The 21,239-nt window shown below is 39.0% G+C and overlaps 1 protein-coding gene across 4 annotated transcripts in view; it reads left to right on the top strand.

The window, feature by feature from the left end:
* Positions 1–19,520, top strand: part of EYA1 (EYA transcriptional coactivator and phosphatase 1) — a 78,930-nt gene extending 59,410 nt beyond the window's left edge. For all 4 annotated transcript variants that reach the window (XM_026033844.1, XM_026033843.1, XM_026033842.1 and 1 more), the window contains 6 exons: positions 7,972–8,030; positions 8,224–8,384; positions 8,603–8,717; positions 9,015–9,136; positions 11,128–11,228; positions 18,579–19,520. In XM_026033844.1, the coding sequence (XP_025889629.1) occupies positions 7,972–8,030; positions 8,224–8,384; positions 8,603–8,717; positions 9,015–9,136; positions 11,128–11,228; positions 18,579–18,659 (639 nt within the window). In that variant the 3' untranslated portion in view covers positions 18,660–19,520. The remainder of the gene's footprint in view (positions 1–7,971; positions 8,031–8,223; positions 8,385–8,602; positions 8,718–9,014; positions 9,137–11,127; positions 11,229–18,578) is intronic.
* The last annotated feature ends 1,719 nt before the right edge of the window (positions 19,521–21,239 follow it).

Below are 21,239 nucleotides of genomic sequence, written 5' to 3'. Positions count from 1 at the left end.
GCCTCTAAAAACAAAACCATCTAAAAACATCTTGGGAGATGAGCCACAGCACCAAGGCACGACTAGTCTAAATGATTCTGTGACAGAGTTGAGACGGAGTTTACATCGTCTTGTGAAAAGTTTCCACTTGAACCACAAGAATACTCTCATTTCCTGAGACATGAGACATAGTTTTGTAGCTTCCGTGGCAAGTTCATTCATTTCATARGTTTAATTTTAAAATTGTTTATGATTTAACTGTATCTAAACAAACCTTAGTATATAGTTTCAATAAAATGTGTATGTTCCTAGAAGCATACTTTCAGGTTAGTACACTTGGGAATAATTCCTCACATACTGACCAGGTTCATGCCTTTTGTTACTTCTTTAAACACATTCATGTTTTATTTTCACTGGCTTTCATTATTCACAGATTTTTTTTTCTTTTTATAAAAGCATATATCCATAGATAACATGAATCATGTTGTAAAGAAGGCATTTACAATCTGCAGTGCTGAACTTTTTAAATAAAATGAATTTGATATTTAAACATCACACTGTCCTTTCTAGGGACAGACTCTCTAACTAGATAAGCTCAAGTGACTTTTGTCAATTCTATCTATTGGTAAAATTATTTTTCTGACACCCTCTCCTTCACCTTTCCAACCCTCAAAAATTATTTTTTTCAGAATTCTAGCAGGAATTGTTAAAGTGGTAGCCTGAATCWCTTCCATGAGTATGAGTAAAACCATGTATTACAGAAATGAAATAGCTTTTTATATATTCTAAACAACTCCAGTGTAATGAACATATTAATGATAATAGGGAATATCTGCAAATTGGAACCTGAATAATAAAGCTAGAGTCTAATACTAGAGATAAGACATTTTGATCTTCATGAGACATTTTGATCTTCTTTTTCAGTAAAATATAGAAAGATTTCGAAATATTGGTGGATATATTCAGATAGTGTGAGAAAAGAATTGAGACTATATCAGTTCTGAAAATACCTGCTCCCTTACACTTAAAGAGATAAGGAGCAGATTAGCAAAAGAAAATTTTCTTCTGCTGTGAGATCGAAATGGGCAAAAGTTTGTCTGTTCAGCCTCAAGTATTATTGTTGCTCTATAGATATAATTTTAGTTTAAATTGGATTCTTCCAGTCACAAGGTACAGCTGAAATGAAAATGTAAATGCTGATTTTAGTCTAGCTACTCCAATGAACACAAATTGCAAAATTAGATCGGTATTTATTTTGGAACAAATACTGTTTACTTTGGGAGCAGCCTRTTTGATCCAAATGCACTTGTTCGTGTGAGCAAGCAAAATAGGATTTTAATCACTTTCTCTATTAGAAAAGAATGGGATCCATTGTGAGCTCTAAAAGGGCTACATTTTTGGTGCAAAACTGCTAAGCTATCGGCTGTGAGAAATGAATTCGTTATTTCAGTTCTCAGTCCTCATTTTTTAGAATCTTAGTTTTTATCTTTCTCCTCTTTATTTGGTGCACTATAAAAACTTTTTGTGTGACTTTCTAATGTTTTTAATGTATAGACTTCTCTTTGCATTCAAAATTTAAAATGGGGGTGTTTTACAAGCTTTCACAGCCTGATTTAATTCCTTGACTGTTCATCCACAAATTGTCAGACAGAGTGAAGTGGATTTCAAGAACTCCCTTTGTTCTTCATATCCTGTGCCTGACCCACAGGTAATCTGCACCTTTTTCTTCAGCACGGAATAATTGTGGTGGGAAAGAAGAGAAAATGTTAGGGTCACAAAGTGCAGGCTAGACGGAGATGACAGGTCCTGCCAATTGACTGCCGGGGCTGAGAACCTGCGAACCAGAGTCTCCGCTTTTTCACATGGATTTATGTCGTATGTTAGCAGGCATTCCATGATGATGGGGTAGGAAGTTCAGCACTTAAGCCTTTATTGCCTCTAGTTGAAATGTAATGCAGGCTTTTTTGTATATTTAGCAAGTACAGTAGAGGAGCTTTTGGCACAATGTGTGCCTATCTATGGGATATAAGATGTGTTCTTCTGTTTAATACTCATTTTCTCACCTGTGTGCACATCCTGGAGAATTTGCTGTTTTTCTGGTTAAGTAAAGAATGGAGATTTGCCTGTGAAGTTTAATGACTAGAATTAAAAAATGTTAGAATCCTTCATGTCGTTCCTCTAAACTTAGAATAGAGATTAGTTGGAGTAATCTGCTTATTTATTTATTTATTTATTTACTATATTTATTATCTTATTAAATAAACATAAGTAAAAATAAAAAAAAAAATATATCTAGAAACCAGTAGATTCGTAACCAAAAAAAAAAAGAAAAGAGTCATTCACAAAGTAGCTTTGGACCATTCACGTGTTGCTTGGTGAAACATCCCATGACAGTCTGTTAACATATGTTCACCAAAGAAGCATGGTGTGATGGTTATAGAAGTGATGAGGATTTGTGAAATTAATATTCATCTGAAGGGCTATTTTCTCACTTCTGGAATAGATAATACACAGAAATATTCCCATTGTAGAAAAGCAAAGAACTCTACACAACAAACACAGTAGTGTACACGTGAGGATTATTTTTTTTTTTTAGTTAAGGGTTTTTCAGATACATCACATTTTATAAAGGATTGCAGCTTTAACTTGTTATGCCAGATCTGTTCTCACATGTACATGACCAAATTTCTCTACTGTTCAGTAGGGAAAATGAAGCAGTGGATATAATTGCATAATGACAGATATGAGAGGAACAGAGAATCCCAGCCATCATTTCCTGTGAGTTGGCCAACTTCCAGGTCATCTCAATGGACACACTGATGTAAAGCAAAATGAAAATAGCTTGTTCTGAAAGGGTTTTTTTTTTTCCCTCTCATTTTACTTTGCAGACTAAGGTATTGAAACAATTAGTTGACGGCGTGGTGTTAGTTTTCTCACGGTAAATTAAGAAGATTAAGCAAATGTGGAAATGTGTTTTAGCTATAATCAGCAGATTTGGGACTGTAATGCTTCGGCATCCTCTGAGGTCATGTTCATAGTGTTATTCACATTGWTCTTTTTCATAAGGTGCAAACTTGTCCAGAGTTATCTTATCCTCAGTGTTTATCCCAAGACAGCAGAATTACTAGGTTTATTTTTGTTAGTTTTGTAACGCAGAAATGTCGAGGATCAGCATACTAGCCGTTACATCACTGCACTTGGCATGTGCTGTTGGCACAGATAAGAGGAACTGTTGTAATAGCCTTAATCTCTCTCTTTTTTTCATTATTATTAATTTTCCTACAGTAAATTGAGTAGTAAGGCATATTTTATGTAATTATGGCAGAAGTGCACAGCTTGACGGGTGGTAGCAAAGAAGCAAAGTAATATAAATATTTGCAGAAGGTTTCTGCCATAACTTAATGCTTTGCATATGAACCTTCGTAAAGATTCAGAGTTAGCTTAAAGGAATAAGTCCAGAAGTCTACATAGGTTCAGACATTTTAAGAGCTGTGAATGATGACTGTGGAGCATCTCTGGGAGTTTTTGGCCCAACATGCAAAACAGAAAAGAGAAGGAGGAAAAGTCAGCGGGAAGGAGTTAGCAAACGCTTTGGGAATGGAGGCGGGAGAAGACACAAGCTTTCCATGTGCGAGTCTTACGCCTGATTCATCTATTTGTTTTTGGATTGTTGCTTTTCTTTGAGTGACTGCATTTCGCTGGAGACATATTTTCACTTAGCAAATGATTGCAGCACTTGAAAAAACTCCTGCAAGCACGTATCTCCTGTGGGTTCAAGACCCAAAGCAGAGATGATCGAAGGGAATAGAAGAACAAATCTCCACTGTTAAGTGCAGAGTCTGTTGGTTTAACAGCCAAGCTGTCCTGAGCAGCCCTGGAGTAGCAATGTGTGGCTGCTGTGTATCCACAGCTGCTGCCACCAAGGGCAGTCCTGCTCCCACCCAACACGGCTGATTCCTCTGATTTCCGCTGGTGTAACTGCAAGGATATAAACTCCTCTGGACAGGAGACYTGAGAGCACGAGTCCAGCTAGGGCAGTCTGAGTCTGCCCACAGACAGGCCTGTCTCCATTGGATGGGGTTGCAGAGCAGCCTCCCTTCCCCAACCTAACTCGATTTCCCCTTGCGTTCACCTGCCCTATTTTGTATTTGCCCCTTTTCTTCAGAAATTGCACAAATAACTTCTTTGAAAATTTCTGCATATTGTAGGAGTCCAAATCCCATTTTCAAATGTGAGTTGAGCCTGTCAGAGATGGTTTCATTAAAATCAATGCAGCTTAGATTGACCCCGGTAAGAACAAGGTTTAGACTCCTACTATTCCTTGCACTTTTGAAAGTATAATCCCTAAACTGTACCACAGGCATTTTGCTTTCCTGTGATTACTCTCACAATGCGGAATTGCATCTCAGCCTGTCTGACTGAAATCCAAACCCTTAGTGCAAACATGTCATCACTTGTTCCTCATGAAGATTTCAAGCTAGATGCACTGAAGCCGCAAGGTCAACACCTTGAAGAGCACAACACAGCTTGCTGCATAATCTTTATACATGAGCCGCAGGCTGTTATGCTCCCCCCTTGCCAACTCGACCAATTTTAAAAGACAATCCAGCAGTTTTAATGGGCTGCTTTACAGCTGACTGCTAAACTGATTCTATCATAATAAAATGCATCTGCATTTATAGTGTTTTTCAAAGAACTTTCAGTATTCATTTAATATAACTCTTCGCAAAAGAAATTGGGGGAGGATGCTAATATTACCTTTGCTATTTAAATCTTATAAGCTTGGACCTAATAGTAAAGGATTAAAAAGGTAAACCTGCAGACAAGGCTTTCTTCCTGAGTAGTCACCTAGCTCTAACAACTCCCCGTAGCAGAAGGCTTTGGGGGAAGTACAGGAGGATTTTCTCAGTCTTTATATTAAAATGCATCTTTGCAAAAAGTATACTGGCTTAGAGTGCATATTTTATTCATCATCATTCATCAAGCTTCATTTTAGCATATCCCTGATTATAATGCATATTGAGTAAACTAATCAACTGCCAGCTTGGTGTGTGATCATAGCCTGTGCCTCAGGTAGTTGCCGTTGTCAATGCACAAAACGCTAAAGCATGGAGCCAAAACACCAAAAATAAACACAAGGGATTTAAATAGAAACTTGGTGTCGATCAATTAACAGTGGACAGGTAATTGCCTGCTTTGGAAAGCGTTTTCCCTAAATAACTTTACTGCTAGAAGAGCAATTGCTCTATCAATATGTTTGCTTCCTGCGTTGAGGGATTGGGAAACACCTATTGCTCTCCAAGCCAGTGTCCAGGTCAGTGTGAAAAAATACCTGGCACTTGAATCTCATGTTTAGCCTCAAAGCAGTGTCCTACCACTCAGGAGGAACAACACAGTTGTGCACTGTTTGTGACCTTCCTTTCCTTGTAAGGTTGTGTCAATCACATTTGTCTTAATCCTTTCCAAATTATAATGTTTATCTCTTTGGCTTTTTTTTTTCCTTTCCTTTCCTGACATGACTTTTCTTCTTTTATTCCTGCCAAAAGTATCCTTTTCCACTATATTCAATATTTCACCTGAAATATGTGATGTTCATGACCTTTTCTTCACTTTACTTTCTTTCTTGACACAGTTTCTCTACTATTATCCCAGCATTTTTTAGTCTTTGATCTCTGTTCTGGGTTTTTCCTCTCCAAAATCCCTCTTTCTTTCAATACCATAATTGCTATTTCAAACATGTCCTTTCAGTTCTCACTTTCTACCTAGCRAGCAGAAGAAAAATAAGTGTGGTTAGACAAAATGGGGAAAGGCTTGCAGTGTCTCCAGATTTTTGCAGGTCCCAAGACCTTGAATGTTTAATTTAAAGTTCCAAATCCTCTGGCCCTCTCTACCTGTGGATCAAAGACATGTCAATCTCCTCCTCCCCATTTCTGCCTTTTGCCCAAGACAGTGCAAGTAGGCCATTTTTAGGGTTCTTCCTTCTATCTGGTTCTCCTATGAGGAGATAATCTGCTACTCATTTTCTTTATTTTTGTGATTATTACAGAAGAGCCTCTTTCCCAAATTTTAGTTTTGATTTMTCTTCTTTAACAAGTTGTTCCAGTTGTTGTTCATCATTTCCAAGCTGTGAGAGGAAGCTATTGGTGTGATGATTTTCATTGCTATGGTGACAAATTCAGAATTAAGTTTTCTATCCTTGGAGACTTAGAGAAATCACTGAGTAGCTGGAAAGACACTGAAATGGGAAGCTCGCAGGCTCAGGAGGATGTGACTTCATTAACCTACTCTCAGTTCGTATTTTAATTACTAACTTTGCCTGCCTATASGTTGGGAAGTTTCCTTTTCATTTTAAACAAGCAAACAAACAAAAATTCTGTGAATTTGATAACCTGCTGATGCAGCTTCCTGCTTTTCTTAGACAAGTTGATTTTCAAAGCCTTAGTACCTCCACAGTCATGGTTTCWGCATTGCCTGTGCCTGTAATCCATTTTTTTTTCTACCTGAGAAGGAAGTTTACTTGGTGATTGAATATGAGCAAACATAACAGCATCTTTCTTATCTTGAATGTAGATCTTTTCTATCCTGTTTTTCTGTCTTTCCTTTCTCTCTCTCTCTAATGCAAACTACCACTATATAAAATAAAGAACAGTATATGTAATACTAAGAATAAGGACATGACCAAAAGACCACCCCTTGWTCTTCCAAAAAGGTTTGAAACGTTCCTGAGGTATTTTTCATAGACCAATGTTTTTAAATATCTCGAATCCACAACCATCATGTGAGGCCAAATAGACTTCTGCTTTTTTCTTATCTGAGGTTGTTGACCTCAGGAGAGGAGGAGAAGGTTACAGGGTCAAAGTCTTTTCCTCCTTGGAGCTTGCTGCTTGCTGGGAGAGGGTTGGCTGGAAAATAGATGTTTTAGAAAAAGGGTTGAGGGTCATGATTTTAATTCTGTTAGGGAACAGCTGGTTTGAGTTTCTTTTCACTTCTATCTTCCCTCCCTTCCTCACAAATCCATGGAGAGAAAAAAATTTGTTCAGGGGAAGGCAGTAACACAAAAATAAAGTATTCCAGTATTTTCATTTTTAAAATATGCCATGTTTGTTATAAGATTTCACATTAGGAGTGAGAAGAGGAAATTATTAAAATAATTGCACTCCATTGTTGTTTCAAGGATTGGATTGAGATTGATCTACAGTGCCACAGGTTTATTTGCTTTCCTGCCAAATGTCAGATTGGTAGTAGTGATATTGTAATGGTTTTTAGTGGACAAACAGTATAATTATAATAAGCATTATAATTTTAAAGTTAGCGATAGTTAAAGCTAATAATGTGCCACGATAGTTTGTATACAAGCCGTTGAAGGAAGATGATTTGCTCGGGCTATTTCTGTTCAGATTTTCTTCATCTTTTCATGCTGCTTTCATGCACTAAGACCAAAGAGAGAGAAGGAAACTCACAACTCTCAAATGAATGGCAAACTAGGAACAGATTTTTTGTCTGCACTCCTCTGAAAAACTGGCCTCAGGCTGTGTTGGTGTGTGGCTCAACAGCAATCAGAGGTCATAATTTCATTGGCGGTTAGCATCAGGTTTAATTTTTCTAATATGTTACATTTACCAAAATGTCTGGTTTCAGTTACACTTATGCACTGACTGAATCAGCTTTGAGCAGCATGATGTTTTAAGGTACCTGAAAGGCTACAAGAACATTTATGGAACACATATGCTAATTGTTTTTAACCACTTTCCTTTCTAAATACAAAAACGTGTTTTCAGAGAGCTATTTAACAGTAGTAGTTAGTGATAGTGTGCTTTTATTCTAAGAAATGAGCTCGAGGAATAGGTAAAATAGTTGTTTTAACAAGACTGCCATCTACTGATTTGCACAATTAAAAATAACCCTGATGAGTAGATCGTTCATTTTTTTTATAGCTTGTTTCTTGAAGGTTTGCAAGATAAAGAAAATCATAACGTCTTTCTGTCACCTCAGGAATGCGACCAGGTTCACATTGATGACGTGTCTTCGGACGACAACGGCCAAGATTTAAGGTAGAGCAGAACTGGGCGAGATAAAATGTTGCTTTTCAAGTTACCTTCGTGGGAAAGTGGTGAAGGGCTGCGGAACGTTACAGTAGTGCACTGTGTTTTTGTCTCTGCCTTTGCAATTTACCTGTCAATAGCTCATGGCCGAACTTTGCCTCTTAGGTTTTGTTAATTTGGGGGTTTTCTTGTATCCAAATAGCACCTATAACTTTGGAACAGATGGCTTTCCTGCGGCAGCCACCAGTGCTAATTTGTGCCTAGCGACGGGTGTGCGTGGAGGAGTGGACTGGATGAGAAAACTGGCCTTCCGCTACAGACGAGTAAAAGAAATATATAACACCTACAAAAATAATGTTGGAGGCAAGTAACTATGAAGTATATAATAGAGACAAATAACTATTGAAAAGGAAWTTTTTTTCTCCTGTTTTGTATTGCTTTTTTTTAAGGTAGTAGGGTTTCTTTCGTGAGTTGTTGGGCTTACTTTGTGTGGAAAAATTCTCTCTGAACTAACAAAAGCAAAGGAAAATGGCAGAACGCTCCTTAATTTCAGTGYAGACATGCCCTTATCTGTTCCACAGGTCTTCTTGGGCCAGCCAAGAGAGAGGCCTGGTTACAACTCCGAGCAGAAATTGAAGCTTTGACGGATTCCTGGTTGACACTTGCACTGAAAGCACTCACACTTATCCATTCAAGGTGTGTACCAAGAGTAAGGACTAGACAGGAAGCTCTTGGATGTCTATGGATATTTTAGAAGGTCTGCCAGGTCTGGTGCACAAAACATCTAAACTGGGGCACCTTCTCCTCCTCTCTCTCCTGATCTCACCTTGCTACTGTGTGCCTTACTCTCCTTTCAAATGAGAAAAACTAACTCCTTTRCAAAGAAATTGTGGCAATAGTAATGGAGAGGGTTTCCAGTGGGAGGGCTAAGGCATTTGTTTCTCCCTTTGTTTGGTTAAAAAAAGATGGATGTTTCTGTTTTCTGTTCTACAGGACAAATTGTGTGAACATTCTCGTAACAACTACTCAACTTATTCCAGCTCTGGCAAAAGTCCTGTTGTATGGATTAGGGGTTGTATTTCCCATAGAGAATATTTACAGTGCAACTAAAATAGGTGAGTTATTTGTACAGTGTGATATATTTAAAGTTGTAATTCTAAACAAAAAGCTATGTTAATCTATATTTATTTCTTAACATATATTCACTATAGCTCAGGGGTAGTAACCATAACTGATCTCAGGAAACACTTCTTATACAGAGGCATCCTAAATCTGCTTTACAAATGTGTGTCATGATGCAGCACAGAAGACTTCATACATCTCTATAAACACTGAAGCAACCTCTAGTAGGAGGCAATACAATAGCTTTTTGACATCATTTCTCAGAACCATGAGACTATGGAGCAGTTTAGATCATTTTTAGTATCCTGTAAACTCAGAACATTCAAATAATACTAGCTTAACTGAGGAAATTCTATAATTGTAAGCCTCGACTGCATTCATTTTCATACRCTGTGAAACAAATTTTGATAAATAATTTACCAGAAGCAAGAATGTTTTGCTGCAGAAGGTAATTATTTAAGTTCATGCATATTGAATATAATATGCTTCAGCCAGAAATGTTTATTTCTGTCTTCTGGTTCAGTATATAGGATGTTATTTTGAGCATGTAGAAATACATAGTACCATATGGCAAGGGTGCTTTTAGTGTTTAACGTGATTATGACATATCTGTTCTGTCTCAGATTCCCTCCAAATTGTGGGCTACATGAAAACAATTTTCATGTGTTCTTAAATATCTATAATACAGGGAAGCTCAAATGGCCAAGAAAAACTGGTGGGTTGTTTTTGATTGCTTGTTTTTGGCTTTTATAAATCCTGGTTGAGAATTTTATGTAAAAAATTGAAAGTATTGCAATAAAAGTTTTAAAACTATTTCCTAGATATAATCAATGCTGTACTCTTTCTAAGAACTTTAAACTGAAATTTTGAATTATAATACTTTAGATATACACTTTAATTAAAACATTTTAAATAAATGTTCATTTTCAACTTAAAAGGCACAAGAAAGAAGCTTATTTTTGGAATGCTGAGTTCAGTCACTGACTGTCACAGACAATCATGAGATTTCTGTAACACAGAAAGATATATAATTTCTGAGCACTAGTTAGTGTTGGATTTTCTGTCTCATGCTATTATTTAAGGGTATTCTTGAATAGTTTTGTTTCTCTGCTTTATAGAAACCTTTGTTTAATTTCCAATCTATTCATTTTTGAGCTGGCACTGTCCTGTAATATTTCTGAAACCTTATTTTTCTTTTTGGGTGCTTTAGACATACAGTAGACACACAGGTAAGCATGTATTTATGAGCAGACTGAAGAAATCTTTCAGAATGGGAACATTTAACAGCATTTTACWTCACAATCTTTCTGAGTTCCTGGGCTTAGCAGCTGAAAATATATGTAGAGTTCACAGTATTGTGGTTCATTTTGCTAGGTTTAAGCAATGAAGTAATGAGCCCAGTGCTGGATCAATGGCCTTGTCCATGTATTGTATTACAGGCATTTAAATCTAAATCTTTCTGGTGACTCTCTAATTCAAGATACTACTGTTTCAGGAGCTGTGATTAATCTTGTCACAGGCTGTAGAGACAAAGCTAGAATTTCGACTTGGATTCAAACAATGTGCTCCGTTCAGGATCCTTGGCTGTAAGCAGCCAGTGGAGAATTCTGCTGGTAGGGAAATTCCCTTGGAAACTTGTCTCAGGTTGGTACAGGAGACATGAAAGGTGATACCCCAAGGTGGCTCGCTGGTATACCACATTTACCAGGTCATGGCTATTAAAGGACATTACCGAGCAGATTTTAAGGTTGTCTGTCAGGTGCTCTAGCAGCAGGAAAGCTGCAGTGGGGCCCCAACCCATCAGCACCCTGCTGATGCTCCTTCCTATTCATCCTGCAGGAGAGCATTCTTTCTCATCCCTCTCAGTAGAGCTAATTATGTATTGGAAGTGTTGGGCTAGTCCAGGCTAAAATAATTTTTAAAATGATTTAATTGTTTCCCATTACTGCATATCCTGAATAGTCTGATCTTTTTTTTCTTTCAGGAAAGGAAAGTTGTTTTGAGCGAATAATTCAAAGATTTGGAAGAAAAGTAGTATATGTTGTTATAGGAGATGGTGTTGAAGAGGAACAAGGTGCAAAAAAGGTAATGGCCCTTTCTCAATGCAGGTCAATTCCAGGAGTGTGAAAGCAAAAAAATGTCCTTTCTGACATATTGTGGACTGAAATTGGATTTTTTTTTTATCTTTGCTTTATGAAATGTGATGTTTTGGTTGTATCTGGTGGAAGACTGCATAAAATTGTACATAACAATGAGCCCCACAGTTACCCAAAGGACGCTTTGGGGTAGCTATGTACATTTGACTTAGTTCAAAAGGGAGCCAGAAAAAAAGTCCCTGACTTTTGTGCCAAGAATTAATAGTTCTGTTTTTCTTGGCATCCCAAAATACTGAACAGGCAGTTATCAGTGTAAGTAAAAAAAATGGTGGTTCTTTTGATTGAAGACTGAAGTAGGAAAACGGCCATTTCTGCTCTTGCTCCATTCTACAGGTAAACCGCTTTTCCACAATTTCCCTTTTATCCTTAAAATCGCTCTCCGTGGGGCTGCTATGGCTCTTTCCACCGTCACCTTCTGAATGGGCAAGAGCAGCTAAGCCGCGCGCCCGGCGTTCCGCGAGAGGCACCGCTGGCTGGTTTCGCTGCACCAAATAGGGGGGTTGTCCCCAGCTGGTTTCGCTCCATCAAATGTSGGGGTTTGGCCCTGGGAAGGGCTCCGAGTAGTTTCCCGGCTCGGCGCTTTGCAAGAGTCGGTCTCATATATCCCTTTGGCGGACGGACGGGAACAGTTTGCTCCTTTCTCCTGCAGAAATGCCTTTCATCTTTGCAGAGAAATGTTTTCCCGCTGTAAATGATTACATTTTAAAAGCTGCATTTAAGATCCGAGGGGAAAAAAAAAGTCTTCTCTTTGTTCCCTTTCTGTTCCGTGGTGAAAAAAAGTGTTGTATATGATAATGGCAGGAGTAGTCCTTTCGGTAACATTATCTAATTCAATACTTTTTTCTGCAGGAAACATGATTCAGAAAAGCATAAGAAAAAGAGCCTTGCCAGTTGCTAAGAGAAGTAGCCATATAGAAAGTTCCTTTGTGCCATTACTGCTGTATATTCTTTCTTGGTGGAAGGAATTTCCAGATTTAAAGAATGCTAGATGCTCTGGATTAAATTATCTGCTACAGCAAAGCCAGAGAAGTCACTAAGTATACCAGCAGGCCTGCAGAAGTGCACTTTCTGCAGAAACTATTAATTTGATTAAGGAAAAGGGTTTTATGGTTCTTGTCCTGTTTCTTACTCCGCCTAGAAAGACCCTAGTATTTCCAACTGCACAAGTGAGCTTTGCCTTTAGCTTTTGGCCTTCACAGGGTGGAAGAGGAAGGACTACACATTGCCATGCAGCAGGAGCTGCTCCCAGTTCCTATGAAGTCTTATTTCTGTCCACTCCTTGGCTTGTTCCTAGCATTCCTAGGAGGAGCAGGCGTGGGATGCCTGCTGGTGATCAGAACCCCTCCGTACCAGCACATGCCCAGCAAATAAATGGCATTGCTCTCACACATAGAGTAAAAACCTAGCCCTTGTCCACAGTGTGTACCAACAAAAKAGAGGATTTCCTACCTCAAAAAAATCCCAAACCCATCCACACAAACTGATTTAACCACCCCTAGAAGTGCCCTCTGCCCTGCTTATCCCTTCACAGTGTAGCTGCTTCCTTCCCTTGCTCCTTCCTTTGCATAAGCAGCTCTTTGTCAGGGTAGGGGCAGGCCCCTGCTGCAGCACCCCGCTGAAGAAGTTTGGTGGGCGCTGAGGCCCCTAGTTTATGTAGATTTATTTACACTACACTTTGCATATACGCTGAGCCTGTCTTTTTTCAAGTTTACATATCGCTTCACTGATTACATATAAGCTACGCAAGGAATACTGCCAAGTGAGGATAGAAATTCAAGTTTATTTCATCTGTGAGGTTTGTATTCTGTGCTCCTTTTAGTGGAAAGTGCTGAACTTCCAGATTAGGAAGCAGGAAAGTTAAGGTTTGTTATTAAAATTAGCTTACCAGCAATTTAGCCAGTTGTTTCATCATAAAACAAGATTTTTGTTTATGTCCATTATTTACTAGAAGTATTTTGCATTATTGTTGCTGCGGTAAAGATTTAGTAATCTAGGTTTTTTTTATTTACTAATACAGTTTAAAAGATTAATCTCCTTTAGAAGTATTCCGAGGCTGCATTTTTTTTTTGTTTTTATAAGGAAAAAGAGTGCTTCTTTTGATGAAAACAAATGCGCAGAGGAAACCTCACACTCTTACGTTTCACGCAGCATGGGACAAGCCACGGCATCAACACCTTTGTTTCTCTGCCATTTCCTGCAAAATATTTTATTAAGAAAACTCGAGTTCTGGGACCTTTGCGTGGCAGCCTGTGGAAAGGCCCTACCCTTGTGGCCCGGCTCCCCAAGCAGTCGGGGCAGCTGCAGCTCCCGAGTTCACAGGGAAGGGCCTTTCTTTTTTATATTATTATTATTATTWTTGTTTATTTTTATTTCACAAACAAAGGGGTGAAATACTCGCAAAGCAGAAATTCAGAAAAAAAGCAACTCTTTGAGGTTTTTTTTCCCGCTGCGGAGAGTCCTCCGCGGGATTCGGAGCGCGGGCGCTGAGGCGAAGGAAGAGGCTCCGGGCGCCCCGGAGYTGGATTTCACATCAGGTGCCTGGGGAGAGCGTGGGCAAATCGGCGGCTGCCTTTGCGTTTCTGCAAAGTGGTCGGGCTGCTTTTGTGGCGGGGAAGGAAACTGGGAGGAAAAACCATAAATCTTTGCRGAGCAATAAATAGAATATAAATGGGTATCCAATATGCCACTGTTTTAAAGCTCACAGTCACACTGTGCTGTTCGGGTTTGTGATAGGAAGTAAAGACGACTGCTTAGCAAAACCTGGCAGAAATACAACAAAAATACCAGGGAAGGTGACAGAAACTTATGAGTTTTCTACTCAGATATGTTTCAAGTCTCGGGAGTGAGTTTTTTGTATAAATATGTACTCTTCTAGGGAAAGGAAGATAATCTGCACTTTTCAGCATTGCCCAGTCAAAAAATGGCTTTATTTTGCATGCATTACTGAATAGAAATACGTCATTTTCTTTGAAATAGCTGTGGGTTTCTGTTTTTTTAGTAAACACACACTGTAAAAAATAATATTGTTTTTATTTCAGGAAGGAAATTCTTTAATAATTTTGCAGTTATTTAATAATTTTATAATTGTTAGCTTTAATAATTTAATAAGGGCTGAACTACTGATGTCTTTTTACACCAAACAATACCAAAGTCAGCCTTTCCCCACCTTATTTCAATTCAAAGTGTCATCGAAAGGTAAATCATTAGAGAGGTCAGAAAAGTACTCATTATCCAGTATCATGTATTRCTAAAGATCTACAAAACTCATGATTTTAGTTGAAAAAAGGGCCCATATTTACTTGGACAATATTAAAACCGTACAGAAAATTGTTGTTTTATGACCAGTCTAGATACACATATCTCCGGTAAGCAATAAGAAAAACTTGCTCAYGTTTTCATTATATACTCCTGCATGCAGTCAGACTGCGTGTCATTAGCAGTTAGCATTTGCCATCCAGCCTCACACAGCAGTGAGATATTACTATTTTTCAACGTGCTTAGAATAGGAGGCACCTGTTGTGTATCACATGTGGGGTAAGTGTTGGCAGGGGTGACTTTCTAAACGCAATATTGGGTAAATAATCTATCAAAAGAGACTCTTCCTGCCTGGGCATCTGGCGAGAAAAATGGGCCGCTGTCTCAGGGCTGTGTTGTCGCTGTTGAGAAGGCAGATAGTGGTGCTTGCTAACACAGGAATGATGTGTGAGGTCCTGTACAMTCATTTCTGTTATCTTAAATAAGGGGAAAATCTTTGTACAGTGAAATATGCACAAATATGTGTGTGTGTATATATACATACACACATGGATATATATAGATATGGATCAAGTTTGTTTCCCCTCCTGTTAGCTATGCAGTATGTGCCATCAGATCAAGCTGATACGGATCTGATTCGGCCACCAGAGACCTGTGCACAGAGGTCTCGTGCAGATTCCAGCTCGCTGGCAGCAACTGCATTCCCAGCATGTTTTATTTGCTACAAGAGTATTATTGGCCCTTTGACCTATAAGTAGGAGAACTGAAAATAGTTGTAATCCTAAGACTTACACTTTTTTTTTCACAAGACTTCCCAGGCCTGATCTTTCCAGTCCTCGCTCCTTTAAGTAAATGGAGGCATCCTCCTTTCACAGGGCAAATAAAAGCAAAGGACATTTAAGTGAATATCAAGCCGAAATAAGGTCTACTTAAAATTTTCAGTTAAAACCTGACYGTAAACAGCTGAGACTAATCCAAAACTGATATTGCACATGGACATTCAGCGAGGATCACTGTGGTCTGATTTAGCAGAGGCCTAACCTTCTGCTAAGCCCATCAGGTACAGCAAGCTCCCTGGATGCCTCATGTACTCCCTGTGACGCTGAGGCTGTAACTGGGGAAGCAGATAGTGAGGGGGCCAAGGATTTGACACTACACTCTTCATTAATTCACTGCACAACCTCAGGCAGCTTCCATGTCCTTGACTCTTGGCTTCTGTGTGGACACTTGTCAAAGGCAGACGTCCACCAGGCTCTCCACCATGCCACATCACACATGTGTTATTTATGCCTCTGATGCAGCATTCAGGTAGAAGTGGTACCAGGCTGACCTCGTGGAGCAGAGTGATGGCTAACAGCAGGGAGAACAGCTCCCTGCTCTCTAGTGGTGGGAAAGGGCTGAAATCCAGAAGTGAGGGGTGCAGGCCTGCTGAGCAGCAGCAGCTCCGGGCAGAGAGCCCCTCGGGTGCTGCCCAAACCCGCCGCAAGCAGCAGCCTGTGCCCAGGTGGTTTTCAGTGTAGAGCTCCTTCAGGTGCTGCACACGCTGCCAGGAAGATCTCCTGGCCTAAGTGAGGTGGCTAGGCAGAACCTATCTTTTGCAAAGCCTAGAAAACACCACAAATAAGGATTTTTATTTCTTTTTGCTAGTGTCGATTCATTTCCTGAACATGCAGAAGTAAAGGTTTAGGAAAGATTTAAGCTAGAAAGCAGCCGTGCCTGGCTTGACAGAATGGAGGGGACAGCCTGTCTGCGCAGTGTAAGGGGAAAGACCCTGGGAAATGGATATGGAAGGTGGCGAGCTAGCTGCACGTAGCACAGAGACAACACAGTGGGAGTCTCACTCAAAGGTGCAGAGATAGTAGACGTCACAGTTGATATTTTACAACTTCCTTCCTAGGGAAAGTAATGTGGAAAAGTCTTCTGGAAAGATTATAAGTGCTTCCAGCATCATCTCACTTGTCTCTGAATTTTTCTCCCTGAAAAAATGATAATCATACAGTTGGCTCTGTGAGCAGCTGTGGCTCCCTTGTTGTTTTTCATGCTGAGATTCAGTTTGCTCCTTCTCAAGGCGTTGTGACAACTAGAATAAAACAGCACATCTCAGAAACCATTCCAATGGTATTTCCTTGTGGGTCACTTTATTTTCTTCCTGGGGAAGATTCTTTGCTCTAGAAGCTAGACATTATCTGAACATGGACATCTCCTGAAGCATCTATATAACTAACCAAGAGTGTATAGTCCAGGTGCTCACCAGACGTAATTCAGCTGCTAATGAGCATTTTTCCATGATAAGCCAACTAGAGCTATCCTGAGTTGAAACCCCATAAATGTGCATACTGTGGACAGGGGGTGCCCAGCACCACCTCTTTAGCTCTGCAACCCACTCTTACTGTGCAACGGGGCTTGCTAAAGCACAGCCTCTTAGTCCATATTCTGCCCTGTATTTGGTGTGCACTTCCCAGTTTGCTTCTAGTGCTCCGTTGCTGATCACGTAGCACAAGGTCTTCCTGATCTCTGTGCATGTTTTCAGCATCATCTCTGCTGTCTCTCGGAAGATCTACAGTTGCTTGTTCCTCAAAGGTTGCCATTTGACATGACAGACTTGCCCACTTACCCAGTTACACTTCTTTTCACAATGTCTACTTTATTCCTTACGTCCAATATCACATTGTTATCCAGTTGAAGCAGCCTAAAAATAATTACTGTTTGTACAGCACTTATTGTTTACCTTGGCTTCTAAAGACAAATTTATCATAGGCTCTGTGCCAAGAAGTTTGTCTTGGAAGACACGGTAATTTGTAAGCATTTACCATAAAACACACACCTGGGAACAGAAGGTTTCACATCGGTGTTGATTTCACATTAGTATCCTGCTTGTTTTCAATATTATTGTCTAATTTAAATGTTGAAGATGATGATGTGAATGAAAAAGGAAGCTCAGCACAGAAGTGATAATGAATTGAAGAAATGGAGTTTCACCAGCTACTTCATAGAAATTGGAATTTGCTCAGGAGCTGCTGAGGCAGGATGAAGGAGGCTTACCTAAGAAACTGCAGAGTTTTCTTGCTGAATTGCTTGGGGTGAATTGCTTGGGGTTTGCATCCTAAAGATGCCAGGACACAAGCTGAATTACTAAATTAAAAAGCATGATCAAGTTAGCCTTCAGAATACTGTTGAATTGAAACTACTTTCCCATGGGACCAGTAGGATATTTTCCTGAAGAAAGCTGATAGTTATCTTCTTTTATTATGAAAAAAAAGGTTTTGCTGATATTATAATATATCCATTTTGCAAYATGAAGATAGTGAGTGTTCTTAATCAGCTTTTTTTACCCTTCATGGATGAGGTAATGTGTGCTTCTTCCTGGTATTTATGTCTTTGGTTTATTCAGGTTCTTTGCAAACATATTTGTGCTGCAGACTGAGATCTTATTACAGCTAATCGGAAAAAAATATGAATTTATTTTAAAATTCTCCCATATGGAAAGATGTTTTAAGATCAGTACTAACAATGACTGTTATAGTACAAACCACTGGGATAAGATTCCTTTCCAAGTGATGTGAGCAACATATGAGCTATTCTGAATCACCATTGGTATGCTCTTAACTCACCTGCCAGAGATAGTTCCACAACGAATAAATAGGTTTTGATACTAAATAAGACTTTCATTTCCTCCCTTTTTATTTGTAACCAAGTGTTATTCACTTTTTCAAGCTCCCCACGTGCTTCATGCATAGACTTTTTCTTTTCCTTAATTTATTTCTAGAAATAATATTTTCTTTTGCACTGTGCTGAAATCCTTTTYGGGAAAAGAGATGACAAAACCCTCCCTTCCTTAAGTTTTCCTACTGTGTTTTTTGTTGTTGTTACTTAGATCTGCTCTTACTGGGAGTCTAGACTGGGGATGGCGGGTAGCTAAACAGGGTAGCAAATGCGAAGCCCCCTTTCTTGCATAAGACAACGAGTGAGCCTAAAATGCCGAATGCTTGGGGTTATTTTGATGTTTTCTCTGTGCTCTTCACAGCACGCTATGCCATTCTGGAGGATCTCAAGCCACTCTGACCTTATGGCCCTTCATCATGCCTTGGAACTGGAGTACTTGTAGCAGCTCAGCAGCACTTTGAAACCCCAGAAGCTCCTGGTGCCCGCGGACGGTCCGCCTGTGTCTTGTGTCAGCATTGGGCTACAGAACTGTGTGATTTCAACATGTTGACGTGCAGCTGCAATTGGTCTTAACCCTTGCCCTTTCGGTGAGCGGAGGAGCACGTCTTTTCCTTCAGAACAGCTGTTGACTCTGGTACTGCGAGTCCAACAAAAATAAGCCATGCAAATGTTTTAACAACTCATCTTTACCTTAGTTGCTACCAAAAAGAAGTGGAAGCGAAAGAAAATGAAAGGTTCATACCTGTGAAGAAAAAAAAAAAAGAAAAGGACCTGCGAATGCTTTGTAGTTTTTAGACTCTCCAATGTGATACACAGCATTTCTTCAACACAGCAAACTTGATTGCACAATGAAGACTGAGATTTTCGAAATACCAGGGGAGTAATTTTCTTGTAAAGAAAGTTTACTTTTTGGTTTCTCATACCCAGGGTACTCTGTACATCTTTACTTATTTATGAACAGACTATATTTTGGCATCATGTAACTGAGGATATGTATAAATAGGATTGAAGGCGATTGTAAGCCTTTGCCTTATGGTACAGCAACTACTTTTGATTTTAGCACATTACAGAGTAGTTTAAAATATGTCTAATTTAAAGTAATAGGTACATCACTGAGACAATCATGTACAGGAAGAATTTTTTGTGTAAATTTGTAATAATGAATGATTCTTTTACATATTGTTAAGGTAAATGCTATTGAAAGATAGTAATGCCTTGTTGGTGAAGAATGAGGCCGTGTGTGCACAAAATATTGTGCAGTGCCTTATCAATGCGTTGGATATAAATATGTAGATAATGGATTTTTTAGATAAATTTGTCAAGACCAAAAGCATGGATGTCAAGTGTCAATAGGAATGGGGTTTTGTTCTTTCTCAGCTGTTTCTCTACCTTCTTCTCTCTCAGCTACTTTCTGAAAAGATTGATTTCTTTCCCCCCGCTAAGTAAATACAGATAAAACGAATAAGTGAAGAGGAATCTCTTGATATGTCCATTTTCCCCTTTAAYGTTAACATATTAATGTGCTTTTAGAGTATTGAAAAATGAATTACAGATTCATTCCATAAAGAAGTATATAGAGAACACAAGTATATTTTAAGATATGACTTAAAGTGGAACCTACGTACCAAATAGTTTTGTCTCATCCAAAAATAAAGAAAATGATCATCATCTTTATTTTTAGAAATTGGGAATATTTTCAGGAGATTGAGCAAGAAATATTCATACCCAGATCTATACATTTAAGTCTTTTAATCCTCTTCCACCAGGAGTCAGATTTTCCTAAGCTATAACATCCATTGCCGGCAATGGAAATACTGAAATAGTTATCACCAAGAAGCTGAAATTCGTTTCGTCTGTATCCATTTACAGGACAACCTTAGACTGTGTCTGTCTGTGACTTGTGACTTTTTCTGATCCTGAAGGCCACGAGCTACTTGGTCAGATAAACTGTGAGTCTGACTTTTCGGCCTGAATTGTACCAATTCCGTTTACCTGATTTAAATCTCTTCTTTAAAAAGAAACCTCGGCTTTGTGGGTTCTTCCTCCAGCTTTTCTTCTTGTTCTCTTTTGTTAAAAACACCAGCCTTGAAACAGCTACCTGCAAAGCTACAAAGCACCGACGTAGCTTCAAAGCAACATCCTTCTCTGTTGGAGGAATCATATTGCTGCTAGAATTCGATGTTTGTGGATTTCCAAATTGCTTTATTTGTTGCTATAACCAACAAAGAGGTTTTTGTCCTACCAAGACTTGCACATGTGCTTTACTTTACACAATATGAGTATTGGAATTCACACGGTACTCACATACAGACATAAAGCACATGCTAGGTAGTTCTTAGAATGRAAACTATAATTAGCCTTTTTTTCCTCAAGCAAAGTAGACAGTGATGGGACGTGGTTGTCTTTTCTTTTTTTCCTTTGTTCTTTTTTTTTTTTTGGCGCTTTTCAATTTTTTAGTCACTTGCAGACTGAAAAAAACAGTTTATCTGGGCCTTATTGTACAAAAAAGTGTGTTGTGTCCACCATTGTGTACAGATTTTTTCTTCATTAATTTTGTTTTAAATTAATAAAATTGATTTGTGAACGTATTAATCCTCTTGGATGCAAGCGTATGGTGTTTCTCTCCTCTAGGTCAAGAACGAGATGACATCTCTCACTTTTTCCTGTCCCAAGGCAGAAGTCCTTCACTTGCTTGTGCTGCTCCCTTGAGAAGCTAGAGTAAAAATACTTGCATGGACTTTACAAAAGATTCAGCTAGAGCTGTCGTTGCTTCGCTTACCAGGAGGTGCTAGAGGAGGTCAGTGCAGAGGAGGGCATGTGAATGGGAATTAGTGCATGGTACTCTCCTCTTTTGAAATGTGTGCCAAAGTTTATTTCTCGTAGATGTCAGGAATTTAGGTGCAGAAGTGCTTCAGAATTTGATCCAAAATAATTCATATGCTGAATAGAGAACTTCCAAAGTTTAGTTTTGCTAAGGGAACGGGTAAAGGGTGGAAGCAAGTTGAAAATCCCGCCCTTGGGG

This window comes from Nothoprocta perdicaria, unplaced genomic scaffold, assembly GCF_003342845.1.
Source record: "Nothoprocta perdicaria isolate Ctin4 unplaced genomic scaffold, notPer1 scaffold_134, whole genome shotgun sequence".
Classification (NCBI taxonomy): Eukaryota; Metazoa; Chordata; class Aves; order Tinamiformes; family Tinamidae; genus Nothoprocta; species Nothoprocta perdicaria.
Note: the sequence above shows the minus strand (reverse complement) of the source record. Positions and strands in the feature narration are given on the sequence as shown.